Here is a 20,938-nt window from a genome sequence, read left to right as displayed (position 1 = left end):
TCCAAAACAGGTATATCATTTTACCTCTCCACCAGCATATCCTCACCAACACCTCTTATTATTTGTGATTCTGAGTATAGACATCCTGGGGTGGGGGTGAGGTAGTATTCCATTGTGGTTTTATTTGCATCTCCCTGGTGAACTAATAATGAGCATTTTTTACTGTGTTTATTGGCCATGTGCATATTCACTTTGGAGAACTCTGTTCAGATCCTTTGCCTAGTTTTTGTTGGGTTATTTGGGGTTTTTTATCTTTAATTTTTAGAGTTATTTATATATTATAGATAACCTTATCAGATATACAATTTGAGAAGATTTTTCTTCTATTCTATGGACTGTCTTTTCACTTTGTTGATGACGCTCTTTAAAGCATCAAAGTTTGCCGTTTTGATGATGATCATTTGATCTCTTTTTTCTTACATTGTCTGTATTTGTGTTTTTGGTGTCAGATTTATGAAATGATTGCTGACCTCAGTGTCACCAATATTTATGCCTATGTTTTCTTCTAAGAGTTTTACAATTGTAGCTCTTACACTTAAGTCTTTGATCCACTTATATTCAATTTTTTATATTCAGTGTGACGTAGGAGTCCAACTTCAGTCTCTTGCACACAGACATCCAACTGTCCCATCACTGTTTGTTCATGAAAGCATTTCTTTCCCATTGACTCATGTTAGCACCCTTGTTGAAGATGAATTGATTGTAAAAGGGAGGGTTTATTTCTGGATTCTCAAATTCTATTCCATTGGTCTGCATGCCTATCTTTATTGCCAGTACTACTGTCTCACGTGTTATAGCTTTGTAGTAAGTTTTTAAAATTAAGAAGTGTAGGTCCTCTGAATTTCTTCTTTTTCAATATTAGTTTGGCTATTCTGAATCCCTTGAATTTCCACGTGAATTTCAGGATCAGCTTGCCAATTTTTACAAAGCAGTCAGCTGAGAGTTTGACAAGGATTCTGTTGAATCTGTGGTCCATGTTGAGAAGTACTGCTACCATAACACTATTTAAGCCTTCGAATACACACACATGATTTGTCCATTCATTTACATCTTTATTAATTCCTACCAACAATATTTCATAGTGCTTCTGAACTCCAGTTGTTCATTAAAATTATCTGGGGAATATTTTTAATACCAATAACTAATCCCCACTCCAGATTTGATGACAGTGATGTATCAAGATAGGTTCATCAATGGTGGGGGCTGTTGGTAATGGGGGAGGTTATATATTCCCTTATAGTAGGAGCTATAAGGGAAATCTCTATGCCTTACTCTCAATTTTGTTGTAGTTCTAAAACTGCTCTAAAAAAACTAACTCTTTAAAAAGAATGGGGCTGCCTTCCCTACAACTGTATTTAAGAATAAACCTCATTGAGCATTTATCCATCAAAAAAAGCACCACACAAATTATGTATACAGTATAATTCTAATCTTGAAGACATATTTGTGTGTCTTTAAGCTGGGTGGTGTCTAAGTATGATTAATAAAAAGAAATTCTCTGAAATTCTCTGAATAAACTGAAATTCTCCAAAGTTAACAGTGATTTCTGTCTAACCGAAATTCAGGTGATTTTTATCTTTCTTTATCCTAGTCTGTATCTTTTGAATTCTCTCAATGAACATCTATTACTTTTATAACCCCCAAAAATCTTTTTTAAATTCTCTAAACATTTGATACTATATTGTATCTCAATATAAACATATTGATACTACAATGCAACTTCTTACTTATAAATGGCTTCATCTAACACAAATTTCATTTGTTTGTTTCTACACATTAAGCACATGTTTGCAACTACATTTCTTGTTGTTGACCATACTCACCGTCAACAATTCAGTTTCCACTTCATCGTGAACCAGATCGATCCCCATTCTCTTCTCTCGATGAAATAGACATTCTCGGGCTACCTACAGATACACAAATAATGGAAAACACTAATACAAAGTAACTAAAATCAGTGATGAGAAGTTCAGAGGATCTGTTCCTAAAACAAGTCAATAGATAGTCCCAATACCAACTTACCAACTTTTCAAGCCATTTTTTTCCAAAATCCAGCATGAGACCCACCATAACAACTAAGTAAATCCTAATTGCTAGTTAAGAGGTAGAGTTCACCCTTCAAAGTGGTTTGGGAAAAATTTTTAATTTGGAAAGGTGACAAAATCAGGCATTTGGCATTGACTTAGTTCCTACAAATTAACTTCTGAGAAAATTACTTAGCATTAATTTCTGCTACAGAAATAATATCCTGAAACACAGCCTAGATATTATTTTCAAATATTTTCTACTGAGAAGAGTGAGAAAGAAACAAATTATTATCCTTGAAGAAGCCAAAATATTAGTGTAGCCAAAAATCCAAGTGATTACTTTTAAGTACCATTTATTATTTTCCTAATTACAAAAATAATGTGCTTTATCCATTAAAAAGAAAAAACAGAGAAAAGTAGAAAATGATTTAGCCATATTCCTATCACTGTTTTGTTTGTTGTTTATAACAAAACAGAGGTTATAATGTCCTTTACAATTTTATATTGTGCTTTTTTAGGACTGACATTAAATGGTAGGCTCCAGTCATAAAATAGTCCCTGAGACAAAGTATGCTAATGACTCAAGTGGAAAACAGCTTGGATCGCTAACAATCAATTATGAAAGAACATTATACAAAAGTTACAAATCTTTTTTCAAAGACTATTTCATGACTTGGAATGACCATATAATGTTAATGTTTTCAGCATAAAATGTAATAGTATGTATGTAATCTGGACATCATATTATTGAACAAAATCTTTGAATGAATGTATATTTTTAATAGTAAAAATTCACATTTACAAGAAAATGAATTAATAGGTTGACGGGGAACTCTGATTATTTTCATGTATATTGCTAAACTGCTTTTTGTAAATTCCTACTAACCCTAGGTCTAGTAGGATTCTACTCATCTTACCAGCAACTTCTTACCAGCAACTTACCAGCATCTTCTTCACTTTGGCCACTCTAGATGTCATCAGTTTCCACCATTGCAAATATGATAGGCCAAAGATGGATATTTCATTGATTTCTCATTTTTATTATGGAATTTTAACACTTTTTTCTTATATTAGTTGATCACCTGGATTTTCCCTCTTTAGATGTATCTGTTTATCTGACTAATTCTAATTTTAATCAGGACCTTCCTACACTGTGCTGATAGTAAAATTTTGAACACAGAAGAATATTTGGACAAGAATTGCAGAAAAAAATACAAATTAGATCCATCTCACTGAAAGGAGTAATAAAAGGAAGAAACAGGATGTCCCCCTGAAATTCGGAGAGTAAGTGGCTATCATTTTAAGGATACTCTAAAGTGGGGCAGGTAAGATGGGGTGCAGATCAGCCCAGGATTCCTCAAAATAAGCCAGAGCATGAAGAAAGTATGGAAGGGTTTCTGATCCTGGAAAACATCTCATTGTGAGTTAATATAAAAGGACATCATTTGAGAAGTCCTTTCTTGGAATTTCTGGTGGTTGTGTGTACTTACACGTGCTTGTGTTTTGTGGGGGGAAGGGGTGGGGTTGCATAATAAGAAGGAACAATGCACAGGGATCTTCAACAAACTCTTCAACCCACTAGACTTCTAGTTGCTTAATTCTCTAAACTCTTCTGCTACAGATGTCATAATGAAGACCACTGCAAATGCTTATCACATGGGAAATATCATACAAACATGAAGAAAAATGGTGTTTGCCTCATCAATATATAGATACCTTCTGAAATAATTTCTGTAATTTGTTCATCTTCAACTATAGAATGTCTTCTTTCAATGGTGGTGGGTAGAGTGGGGTTGGAGCTCCCCCCACACATCACATACTCAGTGGGGTGAGAGGTGGCCAGAGGCCAGCAACAAACTAACATGCTACCTCCATGACTGCAACACCTGGCTTAACCTCATGCCCATTACTCTATTCAATCAAACTCACCCCACCTCCTAAGGTGGTCTCCTTGATCATTTCACTGCGCTCTAAAAAGATATCATAACATATACACAGGAGGCATTTCATGACACAGATTAAAAGATTAAAAGACTAGTACTTTTTCCCCTCAAATATTATATACAATAATCCAGGGACAGCGATGCCCAAGAGCCTTTTAAAGAAATGGAAAGATGCCATTCTCACTATAAGGGTGTCTCTCTGTTTAACCTTTTTTGCTTTGCACTCAGAATTCATTCTACCTAAATGGTTGTTCTGTAGGATGTATAAAGCTGGTCATGGTTTTTCCAACTCCTGGAAGTAGTTACAGATGTACTGATAGGAGGTTGGCTTCTATAGGTGAAGTGAAACATAATTCGACAGATAATAACCACAGTAATTCAACCAGTGGATTATAATCATATAAATATCCAGTATCTTTTATCATAAGGTCTTATATTTACCTGAAGAGGGGCTTCTGTCTCCATCAAAGCCCTCTCCAATTTTTTCTTAACATCAGTGAGTTCATTTGTCTCTCCAATCATTGCATCCAACTCATGAGTGATTTCAGATTTCCAAAATCCTATGTCATTGACTCGTTCTCCCAAATTTTGGGTGGAGTCTGCTTGAGTTTTTCTTGTTTGCTGATATTTGTCTTGAATCAGGCGAGATGTATCTACCCTTAGTCTCTCTGAATTATGTCGGGAAGTGTTGGATTCTAGATAATTGGTCAAATTGGACCTATACCAATCATCAGGAGTATACCTTGTGAAGAGAGTGGTTCTATTGGAAACAAAGGGAAGCATGGTACTCTCGCACACCTTCTGAGATCTGGTGCAGTACGGACCCAAGGTCGGCAAGTTGGAGGCTACTTTGTAGTATGTGCTTGGTCTCCAAGGAAGGCTCAAGGTGTGGGTTAAATTGTAGTGGGGGAAGCGGTCTCTATAGCTTGATGCCATAGTACTGATGGCTGGTAGAAAGTTGGTTGGTGTTGGTCTAGGGTGGGCATAAGTTGCCGTTAATGTAGAACCTAAAGGCTCCATGATGCTCAAACACTATTTGTAAATCTCTCCTGTTGGGGGGGAGGGGTGTATAAAAACAAACAGTCACATAAATTAATCTTTGGTAAAAATTTACAAATGAAAGCCACATTTGACTTTTAGTAGCAGTACTCCCTAACATATTAGGTATTTGTTCTAATTTGATATCCACCTTTACCAGTGATAATATGTTCCAAAAATATTTTTTCCCATCTCTGTTTCCAGAATATACTAAAAATTACATTTTTTTAGATTGGCCACTTGAATTTCTGAATTTTTAAAAAATCATTATTTAAATTTATGTAATTATCTTGTAACAAATCTAAGAACCTAAAGTACGCATTTTAACAGGGATGCATATCTTGCCTCTGTTATTTACTAGCTGTGAGGCATTGGGCAAATTACTTAACCTATTTGTGCCTCAATTTTCTCATCTCTAAATTGGGAATAATATAGTAGTACTTACTTCTCTGATTATGAGAGGTAGTAATAGCAAGGTGTTACTTGGCAGCATTTCCCCTACCCAGTCATCCCAAAAGAGCACAAAACTGGTATAACAATAGTGTGCTTGGTATGCAAACATACCTCAAGGCAAATACTTGGCTCCCTTCTCTTGGCAACTTGCCACCTCGAGGCACCTCCAGTATAGACACTCTAGGGCAGTTAGGAGGGCTAAGTAAGACAATGCTATGTTTTTGGAATGCTTATCATAGTTCTGGGCTCAAAATAAATGTTCAATAAATGTGAGCTTTTTAAACTACTAGGCCAGAGGCCCCTGGGTGGCTCAGTGGGTTAAGCCTCTGCCTTCGGCTCAAGTCATGATCCCACGGTTCTGGGATGGAGCCCCGCATCAGGCTCTCTGCTCAGTGGGGAGCCTGCTTCCCCCTCTCTTTCTTCCTTCTCTCTCTCTGCCTGATCTCTCTCTCTGTCAAATAAATAAAATCTTTAAAAAATAATGATAAATAAACTACTAGGCCAAAAGTATATACAAAATAAAAGATAAATATTCATCCCCCCCAAAGGTGAACCCTTTGAACACTGAACAACTATTCATTAGTAGTTGTTTCTGTCTAGATATTTCCTATTATATACCAATATATGTATCATTTTTAAGGCTATCTTAAAAATGCTACTTATATACCATTTATACGTATGAACAGAGCTTTTTAAATACAAATATTGAATTACCTTAATATTATATGTATTATTTAGAACATGCATTTTTAAAATATATATTTATGATCTCTCCCCCTGTTAGAACATACAGATCCACTTCATCTTTTTTACCAGTTGAAAGTATTCTATTGTCTGGAACTTTTGGTTATTATTAGCTCAGAAAGTCAAGATGTCACAGCCTATGACATACTTTTCAGTATGTAAACATCATTCTGTTTAGTTGCTAATGTCTATGGATCCATTTATTGAAAAGGAAAAATAAATCAGATCCAATTCTATAACCACTTCAGAAAAAAAAAAATCATTTGATGATTATTTAAATAGCTATGTCTTGAGGCCTTTGGTCCCCAAGCCACAAAATAATCTATTTGTAGAACTGTGGTTAGATTGAAACACATTCATTCCACATGCGGTGGGACAGCTGCCCACGCCATGGTGGTGGCCCACACAACCCTAGCTCCCCACCTCTTCCTAATTCTTCCCTCCCTCAGTCCCCAGATACCTTGTACTGGCCAAGCTTAGGAGTATGGTGGTAAAAAAGAAACCTTAATAATCACTTGCAGTTCTTCCCCTCAGTTTGAAAGTTAAACACTGTTTTTCAAAAAAGTAAATTCAAAGCAACTTGATACCTTAGGGTCTTCATGGCTACTTTCAGTTCTAACCTCTTCTCCAGTCAAATCTGGAAATAATCTTGTCAGTTTTCTTTCAGCAAGAAACTTCAAGTGGGCTTTGGGCCACTCTTACTTGGATTTTCTTAATTCTTGACAGTAAAAGCTAGCGAATCATTTGGTCCTTCAATCAAGGAATTCTAAGTGTAGAGTTACCACATATGTTTACCCAACACCTATTATGTTGAAGCATCTAAACCCATGTTTATCAAATCATGAGTCATCTACTATGAGTGGTGATTTATGAAACGCAGAAGTTCATAAACCAGAGGAGACAGATTGAGAAATTCAATATAGTTTACAAAAGTTTCCAGTGATATATCTTTTAATTAGGGATGGGATATAATTTAAAATCTGGAATCTGAAGCATAAAACTCCAGATACATCTCTCAGATGTAGAGCTCCTGGTGTGTGGCCATAAGTTTCACATGGAGACAATATTCTACATAAGACACAATGTTCTATATAGTTGCACAATGGAAGTTCTAGCTGCAGCCAGCCATCTTATAAGTCGTTCAGGAAGGCTGATTAGAAGACAAAAGCACAGCAACATCTTATATTTTGGGTCATTATTGGTCAAGGAAACCGAGGGTATCATGGCCTAAGAAATACTTAAAAAATCAAAATAGACTTCTGACTCCAACCATGATAGAGTAATAAAAACTAGACTTAGCCTCTTACATCTAAAACACTGGACAAAATATATGAAACACCTGTCTTGGACAATAAGCAGGATCTGATCTCTGAGAAAAGAGAAACAAATAAGGCAAGCCGTCTGATTGTCCTGGCATTCTGGCTGGAGGCAATTTCCAGATTACGGGAAAAACAGGTGAAAACTGAATGGATTCTGGCAACTTTGTGAGTTGAGGAGAAGATCAGAATTTTAGGAAGCTGGGACAGTTGGAAGTTGTGAAGCAGGATTCCAGAATAAAGCAGACTATGTAGAAAAATAGCTCCCTAAATCTATATAGGGGTCCACTTGCATCTTTGCTGTGCAATAGGCTGCACGTAGATCAAGGGACACTACATGAACTTTGGCAAAGAATGATGGCAGGGTTCTATTTCTAGAGTGGATGGAGAGACATTTTGAACTCAGACCAGTCAGAGTGGAGTGATGGCAGGGTTCAATATCTAGAGTCGATGGAGAGACATTTTGAACTCAGTCCAGTCAGAGTGGAAAGTTGTTGGTGATTACCTAGAGCATCCCATGGAGACCCCAGAGGAGTCACACATTAGAGATAAGGCTGACCTATCTCCAGAGTGAAAGTACTAAAGATTCATCCCATCAAAGCTTAAAAAGAGGCCTCAAAGAGATCAAATTAATCCACAAGTAATTTAATTGCCTGACAACATCAGGACATTCAAATATGTAATATCACAATGTCCAGCATTCAATCAATATTACCAGACATGCCAAGTAGCAGAAAAAATTCTGACACATAATTAGGAAAAATTGTTGACTGCAACAGGAATGATTTGATAGAACAAAGATTTGATAGAACAAGCAAACAATGTACAAGTATTTAAAGGAAAACAGGAACATAATGAAGGTAAAACAAGAACAAGATCTTTAAAAAAGAATCAATGTAACTTTAGGAATAAAACATACAACATATACTTATACAGTATATACTATAACAATTTTACTAGATGCAGGGTAGACACTGGGGGAATAAAGATTAGTGAGTTTAAATCTAACTAAACCAAAGCACAGACTTTCTCTAACTGAAAAAAAAAGAGAGAGAGAGAGAAAATCCTCAGTAATATAGGCACAATATCAAATAAACTAACATCACATATTTGGGGTGTCAGTCATATAGAAAGGGGAGGGAGACAAAAATATTTGAAGAAATAATGGCTGCATATTTTCCAAATTTGATGAAAATTATAAATCCCTAGGTCTAAGAAGCTCCAAACACTCCAAGAAGATAAACACACACCCAGCATACATGTGTGCTCACACTACTACCACTATCATCACCATCACCATCATCACCTCAAGGATCATCATAATCAAATTGCTGAAAACCAGCAATAAGGAAAAAAACTTAAAATCAGAGCAAAAATACACATTACATAGAAAGGAACAAAGGTAAGAATTAGTGCAGAATTCTTGTCAAAAACTGTGCAAGCCAGGGGCGCCTGCATGGTTCAGTGTATTTAGGCTCTACCTCTGCCTCAGGTTATGGTCTCAGGGTCCTGGGATCGAACCCCACATCGGGCTCTCTGTTCAGCAGGAAGCCTGCTTCCCCCTCCCCCCTCTGCCTGCCTCTCTGCCTGTGATCTCTCTTTCTCTCTCTGTCAAATAAATAAATAAAGTCTTAAAAAAAAAAAGTTGTGCAAGCCAAAAGACAATCAAACACCATCTTTAAACAGCTGAGGAAAAATGTAACCTAGAATTGTATATCCAGTGAAAGTATTTTTCAAAGATGAAGGTGGAATAAAATTTTTTCATAAAAATAAAAGCCAAGATTATTCATCAGCAACAGAACAGCACTAAAGGAATTGTTCAAAGAAATTCTTTAGGCAAAAAGAAATTATACCAGATGGAGACTTGGATCTACACAAAGAAACAAAGTGCTAGAAATGGTATGTGTGCTAATATAAAAAATATTCTTTTCTAACTTATAAATTTCTTTAAAAGATGGTTGTGTAAGTGAAATAATAAAAAATTATTGTGGAGTTTATAGTAAAAATAGAAGTAAATTTTATGATCATAATAGCACAAATGATGGAGAGATGAAAAGGCAATGTATTATTCTAGGATCACAACTAAAATGGAATAATATTGTTTAAACATATACTGCAACAAGTTTAAAAATGCATATTGTAAACTGTAGAACATTAGTTCTTCAAGATATGACCCAGAACCCATGAACCCGGAAGTCTAAACCTTCTCAGGAGTGACAAGGTCAAAATTATTTTGATAGAAATGCTCATATGCTGTTTTCCTTTTTCACTCTGATTCTCTCACAAATTTACAAGGGAGTTTTCCAGAGGTGACATGATATTTGATATCACAATAGACTAAATACAGTAGATCAGATAACTCAGCTGCTAAGACAGAAATCAAAGAACTTTACCACATATATAAAATGATGCTACTCTTCTCACTAGATATTCTTTGTTTCAAAAACATAGCTTTTTAATAAAATATTTAGGTTACTATATAATGGGTTGTAATGCTTATTTTTAAAAGAATTGATATTCTAACTGATTTTAATTTCTAATATAATAAATATCAGGGGATGCAATCCACATAAAATTCTTTGAGATACTCAACATGAGGTTGTTTGAGTACAAAGGGGTCCTGAGACCAAACAGATTCAAAACAGAATTAAAGCTAATCAGCTAAGAGGGGAAGGGGAAAATAGAAGACCGACAAAGACACATAATCCAAGAGAAAAGAGACAAAAGTAAGACAAAATCAAGCAGCAAGGTGGTAGACACAAACTAAATCACACTGATAATTATATTTACAATAAATGGTTTAAACAGTCAAAGGAACAGATTTTTTTTTTAAGATTTTATTTATTTGACAGAGAGAGAGACCACAAGTAGGCAGAGAGGCAGGCAGAGAGGGAAGAGGAAGCAGGCTCCCTGCGGAGCAGAGAGCCCAATGCGGGGCTCGATCCCAGGACCCTGGGATCATGACCTGAGCTGAAGGCAGAGGCTTAACCCACTGAGCCACCCAGGCGCCCCCAAGGCACAGATTTTTAAGCTGGTTCTTAAAAAGCAATATTGAACGATATGCCATCTCAAAAAATCCATTTTGAATGTAAAACATAGATAAGTTAAAACTAAAAGAATGGAAAAGGCACACCATGTAAATACAAATCAAAAGAATATTGAAGTGGCTATATTAATAACAAACCAAACAGATTTCAGGACAATAAATACCATCACAAATAAAGAGGGAAATAGGGATAAAAGGATTAATCAAGGAGCTTTAATGATATTCAATGTCTAGGTAACCACCAATAGAATATTAAACACATAAAGCAAAAACTGGCAGAACTAAAATGAGAAACAGACCCACAGCTATAGCAGATATTTCAACACACCTCTGTCAGTAATTGTTAGAACAAATACAAAATTGGTAATAAATAGGCTATTTGAATAACATGACTAACTGGACCTAATCTATATCTACACACCACTCAAAACAGCAGATTCTTTTGTATCTATATGAGATGACAGATGTTAACTAAACTTATTGCGGTAGCCATTTCACAATATATGTAAGATATTATGCTGTACATCTTAAACTCATACACGTTACATGTTAATTTATCTCAATAAAACTGAAAGAAAAATATTTTTAAACAGCAATTGCATACAATTTCCAACTACACAGAGAATGTTTAACAAGGTAAACCATATACTGACCCTTAAACAAGTTCTCAATAAACATAAAATACTGAAATGATACAGAATATGTTCACTGACTATATCAAACTAAATTAGAAATCAAAAATAGAAAGATATTTGGAAAATTCTCAAATAGCAAGAAATTAAACAGCACACTTTTTTCTAAGTAGCTCCACACCCAGCATGGAGCCCAATGTGGGGCTTGAACCCATTATCCTGAGATCAAAATCTGAGCCAACATCAGGAGTAGAATGCTAGGGGTGCCTGGGTGGCTCAGTGGTTAAGCATCTGCCTTCAGCTCAGGTCATGATCTCAGGGTCCTGGGATGGAGCCCCACATCGGGCTCCCTGCTCAATGGGAAGCCTGTTTCTCCCTCTCTCACTCTACCAGTTTGTGTTCTCTCTCGCTCGCTGTCAAATAAATAAGTAAAATCTTAAAAGAAAAAAAAAGGAGCAGAATGCTCAACTGACTGAGCCACCCATGCACCTCTAAACAACATACTTCTAAATATCCTCTAAGTCAATGAAGAAAAATTAGAAAACATTTGGAACCGAATGAGAATAAAAACAGAGCATATCAAAATTGTAAGATGCAGCTAAAATAGTGTTTAGGCAGAAGTGTATAGCTTTCGATGCTTACACTAGAAAATTAGCTAAAATCAATGATCTTGGGACACCTGGGAGGCTCAGTTGGTTAAGCATCTGCCTTCAGCTAAGGTCATCACCCCAGGATCCTGGGATCAAGTCCCACATCCTTGCTCAGCAAGGAGCCTGATTTTCCATCTTTCTCTGCCCTTCCAACCCTGCTCATCCTCTCTGTGTCATTCTGCTCTCTCTCTCTCAAATAAATAAATAAAATATTTAAAAATTTTTTTTAATAAAATAAAATCAATGATCTCCACTTTATTCTTGATGGCAAGGTGTGGGGCATTGGGGGTGGGGGGAGAGCAAAGTAAGGGCAAAGTAGAAGGAAATAAATAATAAAAAGAGGAAAGTCAATGAAATAGAAAATGGACAAATGGGGGGAGGGGAAGCAGTGAGACTCTAACAATAAAACTGATAGACCTCTCACCAGACTGATCAAGATAAAAAGAGAGGAGATATCTTACTAATATCAGGAAAGAAAAAGAGATATTGACACAGACCCCCGGCAAACATTAAACAGCTAATAAAAACAATGTTACTAACAACTTTACACCAAGAAATTTGACAACAGAGATGAAATATACAAAATTCTTTAAAAAAGACAAACACCCAAAATTTACTAAAGAAGAAACTGATGACTTGAGTAGCCCTGTAGTACTTAAAGGAGCTAAGTCTCTAGTTTAAAATCTTCCCTCAAAGAAAACTTCAGGCCTAAATGGGTCTGTTCACGAATTCTACCAAAGTTTTAAGGAGGAGTTTTTTTAAAAACCTATGGCTTACTTTGATGATGTGACTTTTACAACATTTAAATCATTCTCTAAATTCTAACTCAGTCACATCTTAACAGGGCTCAGGAAGCACATACTAAGATCATTAACTGATGCTATAAATGTCTCCTATTTGCAAGCAAACTGAACAAATTCTTTGGAAAAATGACTGAAAATAGCTGTGGAAAAATTCATACCCTAAATTATGCAATTGTTTTTCTATTATACTTTCGGCATGAACCAAAAAACATTTTAAGAAATGAAGTCAAGTACAGTGTATTTATTTAATGTGGAGTCAATAGTTACTTACCTACTGGAAAAAAAATGCTATAATTGTCTTCTATAAATATTAACATGCTAAAAATATAATCAATAACACAAAGACTGTAGGTACTGAGAAGCCTTACTTATAAACCAGAAGATGACCTCAAGTAGGATAAACATATTTTATTAGCATATTTAGCCAAGGCTTTAAAATCATAAATATTTTAAGGTATAAAACCTGTGGATCATTTTGTGCAGAAGACATGACAGGAACAAATTTCCATTAATTTCTCCACATTCTGCCTCAGATAAGTGACCAGGATAGGCTTAAATGATCACATACAAACCCCCTTAGCTCCTTTGGTTATATCCACCAAATTACTCATAGTTCCAAACTGGGGCAAAAATCAAACACTGCCCCCCAGTACATTAACAAGCAGATGATTTTTAAAAAATTATATCAGATCTTAACATTTAAGCAATTTATCCTTATGCATATATTAAATATGAATAAATAAGTAAATAAATAAATAAGAAGCTCCAGCCAGCCATCTTAGAAGTCATTCAGAAAGTCTGATTAGAAGACAATAGCATGGCAACATCTTATATTTTGGGTCATTAAGTTAATTCCTTCTTTCAAAAAAAAAATGTATAATATAGAACCCTCACTGAGACTGGCAATATAAATTAACATACATTGAAGATCTATGGGGGCACCTGGGTGGCTCAGTGGGTTAAGCCACTGCCTTAGGCTCAGGTCATGATCCCAGGGTCCTGGGGTCGAGTCCCGCATCGGGCTCTCTGCTCAGCAGGGAGCCTGCTTCCCCTCTCTCTCTCTGTCTGCCTCTCCATCTACTTGTGATTTCTCTCTATCAAATAAATAAATAAAATCTTTAAAAAAAAAAAAGATCTATGTGGCAGCATCTAACAAAAAAAAGCTGAAAAAGCACATTCCCTATGTCTCAGCAATGCAACCTTTTGATATACCTAGAGAAACTCAAGTATGTATCAAAGAATGTAGAAGAATGTACAAGAATGCTTCTAACGGTTTTTAAAAGGAAACAGTCTAAAACTCTTTCAAAAGGAGCAGGCATACATCATTTGTGTTAAGTTCATACAATCATTATCACACAGCAGTTAAAATGAATGACCTAGAGCACAACCCCATTATATAAACTTTGAAAACAACACTGTATATTCGTTTTTGAACAAATACGTAAGTAGAAACGGTCTATGAATATACGGAATGTAAGTAAACAGCCAGTTCTGGTAGGTGGGTATTGCTGGGAAAGAAGGGGAATGGGATTCCCAAGGGATACATAGGAGGGAGGTCTCATCCACGACTGTAAAGTTGTTAGCTTGTTTATTTAAGTGAAGCATGGATGCTTGAACACTCTACTTATTGCGGAAAATATTTCACTTTAAAAAGAAAAGAATGGGACGGGGGGCCTGGGTGGCTCAGTGGGTTAAGCCTCTCTGCCTTGGCTCAGGTCATGATCTCAGAGTCCTGGGATCGAGCCCCACATCAGGCTCTCTGCTAAACGGGGAGCCTGCTTCCCTCTCTCTCTCTCTCTGCCTGCCTCTCTGCCTACTTGTAATCTCTGTCAAATAAGAAAATAAAATCTTAATTTAAAAAAAAAAGAGTAGAATATTTTATCAGAACCCTCGGAACACTTTGTCTATTAGTGCAACAATTTGCTCGCTTGTTTTCACGGTGGCCAAACAAGTAATATTATGCGTTTCTGAAATATTTATCTACACCATCATAAGCATCCAGGGAGGAAACATAAAGGGGTTTGGTCTAAAAGGTCCAAACACAAGTTAAGAGCTTCAGGGTCAGAGCAGAAGAGAACTGGCCTCAGGCCAAGAGGGAGCACCTGCCCTGATCAGAATCTCAGGAATCCCCGGGAACAGCCAGGCGGTGGGACCGCCCTCCCCTGGGCGGCCCTTGAAAACCTAGCGGAGGAGGCCGGACCCAGCGCTGTGCTGGCAAAGCACAGCATCGCTCACCGATATGAGAAATTGCACGAGTGAGCACAGGGTCGGGGGTCCGACGTCCCTTTGCTGGTTCCGCGTTTGGAAATAACTTCTCAGTCCTTGACCACAAGCATCAGGCATGGGGCGGGGGGGAGGGGGACGGTGGGTAGCAGGTGCCCGTGGGTCTGTGCGGTCCCTATTTTGAAGGGTGGGGGCAGGGAAGTGCAGACTGGGGAGAGGAATTCCAGGGTTACCACAACTTCACCCCGAATTCTGAGGTCAGACGTTGGGGCTTCACTGGGGAAGGGGACGCTGCAGGGGTCGTCTCAGCGGCAGGCAGGAGCCGACCAGACCACTCACCTGTCAGCGGCTGCGGGCGAGGGGCGGGGAAGGGGCGGTGAGCGGAAAGGGTGGCAGTCCCCCTCCTACCGCCCTTGGTGGCTGGGACCCCGACCCTCCGGTCCTGGCCCCGCCTTCCCCACCTGTGACGTCAGCGCCCGTGGACCACTCAACGCCCCCCCCTGCCGGCTCGCCGGGAGCCCATTGGCCGGTGGGAGGCGGGAGGCGGGAGTGGGAGGAACGAAGGGAAACCCAGCGGCGGGCGGTTGCCATGGACGCTCTCGCGTCTAGTAACCACGGCTGCGGGGGAGACCTGCTTGATCGCGGAGGGGGGGCTGGGTCGGAGGGGGGGTGGGGCGGGGGGGGGAGTGCAACCCAAGGGAGGGGCCACGGTGATACCCCGCCTCTCCTGCGGCACCTGAATGGGAACATCAGTGGCAGAGGGCTTGGTGGCCCATTCTAGGTGCAGGACAGCAGGCAAGCCTCCACATCTACACCTGTCTTCTGCCCAGCTGGACTTCTCCCATGGTGGCATTGTCTAGTGACCCTCCCCTCCTTCCTCACTCTAAAGAAAAGATTTGGGGTTTCCCTCACTCTCTCTCTTTGGCAAATATTTCCGTAAACAGAGGCCTCCACTAGTTCATCCGGGGACTGGGTCACCTGTCTCCCACACATCACTGTTCACCCTTGCAATTTCCTCACAACCGTGTGGTAGGAATTTATGATTTACACGGGAAAAAATGCAAGTTTGGAGAAGTTAACTGGCATAGGCAAGGTCACCCAAACAGAAAGTGGCAGAACCACTACTAAAATTTAGATCTGTCTGGCTTCAAGGTACTCTTTCCACAAGACAACAGTCTTAATGGGTGAACAGGGAGACCATGGAGTTACTCTTAGCGCTAAAGAAAATACAGCCCTCAGTTGATCAGTCTTGGGTGGTCTGGGAACCCCTGTGTGACACTCCACCAAAGGGTGATAGCAGGATAAAGCACCATCAGATTGGCCCCTAGTAGACCTTTGTGATGTGACTAAAGGTTAGGGACCTCAGCTTTGTCAATGCAGAAAAGTGTTTCCGTCTCCTTTCCAAGTTTATTAGAGGCTAACTCACATTAACTTAACTCATAGGAACCTGAACTAGAAAAGCAGGGATGGGGTGCCACCACAAGAGTTTATTTTAAGCAACATGGCACCTCAGCAATGGAGACAAGCCCAGAATATTTTCCCCACGCTGGAAAACCGCAGACAATATCCGATGATCAGAAGCTGCTCTTTAGCCTGGCCACAGGACTACACAGGCCAAGTTTAGGCTCACAGACCCCACCAGGGCACCAGGGCTCCCCAACCCAGTCCTTCTGTTCGCCTATGCTCCTTACCAGCAACTCTCTATTTCTGGCCTCGCAAACATTTTACCTTCAGATACCTTTTTTAAAATTCCTTCTTCTCAAGCACAGTGTATATTTTGTATTAATTCTCAGAATTCTGGATGGGGCAGTAGGCTGTAGACTTGGTAAATGCTACCATGGGTCTAAAATGGTACTGGTTCATTTGTTTTGGTTTTTAGATTTCACATGTAAGTGAAATCATATGGCATTTGTCTTTCTCCGTCTGACTTATTTCCAAACCAACAAAAACAGAAACAGACTCATAAATGCAGAGAACAGACTGGTGGTTACCAGAGGAGAGGGGGTAGGGAAATGGGTAAAATATGTGAAGGGGATTCAGAGGTACAATCTTCCAGATCCAAAATAAATGAGTCACAGGAGTGTAAAGTACAGCATAGACAATATATATGCTTTGTATAGTAGTAACTTGATAGAGATGACAGATGGTATCTACGCTTCACATGGTGAGCATTGCATAATATATAGAATTGTCCATTTGCCATGTTATACACCTAAAACTAACATAACACTGTATGTCAGCTATGCTTTGACTGGGGTGGGAGGGAGCCCTACCTGAAAATGCTACCAGCCAAAAGGTCTTCAACAGTCCTAGAACAAATTTAACTGCCTGTTAGAGATGACATACTTGTGTGTCTTTGTGCTTGGCACATGTCAAAATGCCCAATATCACTGCTTACTGAATATCAAATTCATTCAATGTCCTATCTACAAATAAATAGATGAAATTATAGCACAATTTGGTCCTTCGAATGACCCATAGAGCCAGTGAAATTTTAAAAACCTTCTGATCAAAATTTCTGGTTACATTGGTCAGCTCTGGTCTCCACAGAAAGAATTTCATGATTTAAAAAAATAATCCAGATGCCGTCCCCTTAAATTTTTTACATGATCATCAAGTCTTTGACAGAATGAAGAGGTTAGTTGTCCCCCACCCCTGTCAGCTTTATTTTACAATGGAGAGCTCCTATGGTGCTTATTTGTCCCTCTTTATAAAGAGAATATAGCAAAGCAGTGTGCACTCTGCTAATCAACCTCACAGTTGTCAGTAGCTTCATGAGTTCAGGGACGAGTCTGTTTCTCTCCATCTCTGTATCTGCTGCAAGTCAGGGGTATGATCTATATTTGTTAAATAAAGGAGCAAATCTGTGATGACTGATGGGATAGAAGATCATCAAGTGTTTGGAAGTAAAGAAGCCACAAAACAGAGTTTGCCTCTCATTATAATTTGTATGTGCTATATTTTCATTGCCCTGCCCTATTTCACCAAACCTCCGGCTCCAATCTCTGTGGGGCTTCCATCAGTCCTTATTCAGGATGCTGTCAGCCCCTTCCCACTTTGTCTTCCTCATGAGAAACCAGCGTAGCCCTACCATCTTTGGCCCCCACCCCCCTCCCTCCAGCTCCATTCGCAGGGTGGACTCATGCACACAGCCTGCTTCCTCCATGCCTCCTCCCAGACTAGAAGTGTGCTGCTCACAACACAGCAATGCCATTCACATTCTAAGCCTAACCTTTCAGCATCCAAGTCTAAGCTTTGATGATACTCCCCAGAAATCTCCTTGCTGAGCTCTAGCATCTTCTAAGTTCACAAAGGACCAACCCTTCTAAGACTCCCATTTCAACCCTAAATGCCCAAGACTCATGGTGAGTGGAACACTTAGCCTCCAGCTATATGAAGACCAAGTCATCATCCTCTGTAGCTGACTACCTTGTTTCCCCCTTCATACCTGACCATCCCATCCCCCCTCCACACCTGACCACCCCTTCTCCCCCTCCATGCCTCACTATCATGTCTCTCCTCCACACCTAACTACCTCCCATCTCTTCTCTCACTTATGTCTTCATCCTTAGACAAAGGGGATTTTCCCATTAATGCTCACTCAGAACCACATTGCATCCTGCCATTCAGATAACTCAAATATTTCCTTTAACTCTCCAGCATCTTTCACTTCTCTTACTCCTTAGAGAACTTCCCCTCCATCTCCCCACATACTCCAACCATTGTTGTTACTGAATTAAGGCATGAAGCTTTCCTGCATCATCAAGTCATTGACCTCTACCTCTCTTCCTTACGCTGTCAAGTCCCTAATAACTGGGATATGATCATGACCTCTGCATAGATTTTTCTTGTGCAGAGTCCAAGGAGTCAAATTCTGTATCTGTGTTGTTAGCTCCCATGTCTACATCTCTGACCCAGTGTCCCAGCCTGGTTTGACATGCTCTGTGCAGGACAGCCTGTTGCTACCACCTTCCAGGGTGACATTCTTGGAATTGACAAACACCTTGCCTGTCCAAATTATGTTCCATAATCTTCAGCAAAATCTCTTTATGTGAAACAGGGACCCAATGTTTAAAGTAAAACATTGATGCCTCTTTGTCCCTCTGCTTCCCCATTTCCGGCTGTGATAAAAGCAGAGGCTAGAAATCTCTCCTTCATTCATTCAACCATTACTTAGTAAGTGCCTGCTACCATGTGCCAGGCACTGAATAGCAGGGAACAAATAACACAAGGTTCCTGCCCTAAAACAGCACCAAGTTGGGAAAGAAGGAATATGGGGGAGCTCTCCAACCCTCCCTCTGCCCTCCACGACCCCAAACATAGGTGAGCACACCTCTGCCCCAGCTTCCCCTTCTCCAAGTGGGCCTCCAAGAACACCCCGTAATTTTTCTGCATTGATGATGTGCTCAGACTGTCCCCTCAATCCAGAGCTCCCTTCTTCCCATCTTTGCCTATATACGTGCTACTCATTGTTTGATGCTAAGGAGAAATGCTACCTCCAAAACATTACATATTTTGCTCATCAGAACTAATCTTTTCTTCTCTATCTTGTTAGTTTGTGTGGCAAGTATGGTAGAATCCACTTGATGCTATATTCATTTACTAATGTTTTGGCCTCACTCCCTAGACAGTGTGCCTTGTACACACACACACATACACCCCACTACTGGGCTGCAGTAATAATCATAGTTAATATTTAATGACCTCTCACTCTGTGCCATATACCTTATCTTATGCTAGGTAGGGCTTTACATTCATAAACTCATTCATTTCTCTTACTAGCAGTAAGGCATAGATTATTTTTATTTCTGTTTTCTAGATGAAGCAACGTAGGTTTGGAGATGTTGGGTGGCTTGCCCAAGGCCACACAGACAACAAGAGGGAGAGCCATACTCTGAATCCGTGTCTGTCTGGCTTTAATTTCTATGCTCTTTGCCTCTATATGATAAAGAAATAAGCTTAAAGTAAGTCATGTATCAGAAACACAAGACCAACCACAAAGAAGTAGCTTTGAAGGATTACCCGGGGCACAGGTTCCCTGCTGGGAGGCATTAAAGTCAGCTTTTCTAGGCTCACACCTTTAATAAGGCTGGCAAAATAATTTTGATACCACCTAGAAGGGAGAATCTAAGTATCCTTAGAAGCTCCTTAGAAGCTCACCATCTAAGTATCCTGCTAGGAGTGTGGGGAATGGGAAAGAGGAGTCAAAGGGTAGCTCTCCAAAACTGATGAAAGAAAGACAGAACAGGAGAGGTAAAATAGGGATATGGGAGTATGAGTGTAGGGGGAGTAGAGGGAAAAGGTTTAGGAAAATAAAATAGAAAACATTGCCTTTATAGTCAGCTCTCTCTAATCTGCCCACTCTTTCTAAGGCCTTTTTATTCCATAATTCTGTTTTATGGCAATTTATATGGGGAAACTGGAAATATTGCATTGTAAAAATGTGAGACCCTAAATTATAGAATAATGTAAGCTCTAAATTGCAGTCTAAAATTCGAGAATAACGTAAATTCTTAAAATGTATTCTTTTTTTTTTAAGATTTTTATTTATTTATTTATTTGACAGAGAGAGATCACAAGTAGGCAGAGAGGCAGGCAGAGAGAGAGAGGAGGAAGCAGGCTCCCTGCTGAGCAGAGAGCCCGATGTGGGACTCGATCCCAGGACCCTGAGATCATGACCTGAGCCGAAGGCAGAGGCTTTAACCCACTGAGCCACCCAGGCGCCCCTTAAAATGTATTCTTTATCATTGGTTCTCAGAAATTACTCAGAAACAGATGCGCATCGTTTCATTCAAATTCGTGACATCCATGTCAATGGCTGTATTTTCCTTGAGTGCCGTGCTGATTATCAGTACTTTTGGAAACAGCAATGTTAACCTATAACTGGAAATAGGATCCATGTTGACTTAATGTACAGAATACAACACTCATTTACAGAAGAGTGCTTCACAGAGGACTGATTGGGAAACTTGATTGAGCGTATGATGCATCCGTTGAGAATTTTATCGTTTACAATCCTAGTAAGGTGATATCAGCTGTCACTGTTATGTTTTGCTTTTGTTA

General features: G+C 39.2%; 1 protein-coding gene across 1 annotated transcript in view; it reads right to left on the bottom strand.

The window, feature by feature from the left end:
* Positions 1 to 15,328, bottom strand: part of TEKT3 (tektin 3) — a 38,235-nt gene extending 22,907 nt beyond the window's left edge. Inside the window, exons 1-3 of the mRNA XM_059378522.1 lie at positions 15,215 to 15,328; positions 4,412 to 5,019; positions 1,824 to 1,907 (exon numbers count right to left, since the gene is read on the bottom strand). Coding sequence (XP_059234505.1) covers positions 1,824 to 1,907; positions 4,412 to 4,990 — 663 coding nt within the window. The 5' untranslated portion in view covers positions 4,991 to 5,019; positions 15,215 to 15,328. The remainder of the gene's footprint in view (positions 1 to 1,823; positions 1,908 to 4,411; positions 5,020 to 15,214) is intronic.
* Between the last annotated feature and the right edge of the window lie 5,610 nt (positions 15,329 to 20,938).

The sequence above is a fragment of the Mustela nigripes genome, chromosome 16 (assembly GCF_022355385.1).
Source record: "Mustela nigripes isolate SB6536 chromosome 16, MUSNIG.SB6536, whole genome shotgun sequence".
Classification (NCBI taxonomy): domain Eukaryota; kingdom Metazoa; phylum Chordata; class Mammalia; order Carnivora; family Mustelidae; genus Mustela; species Mustela nigripes.
The sequence above is the reverse complement of the archived record's forward strand: the minus strand, read 5'-3'. Positions and strand labels throughout refer to the sequence as shown.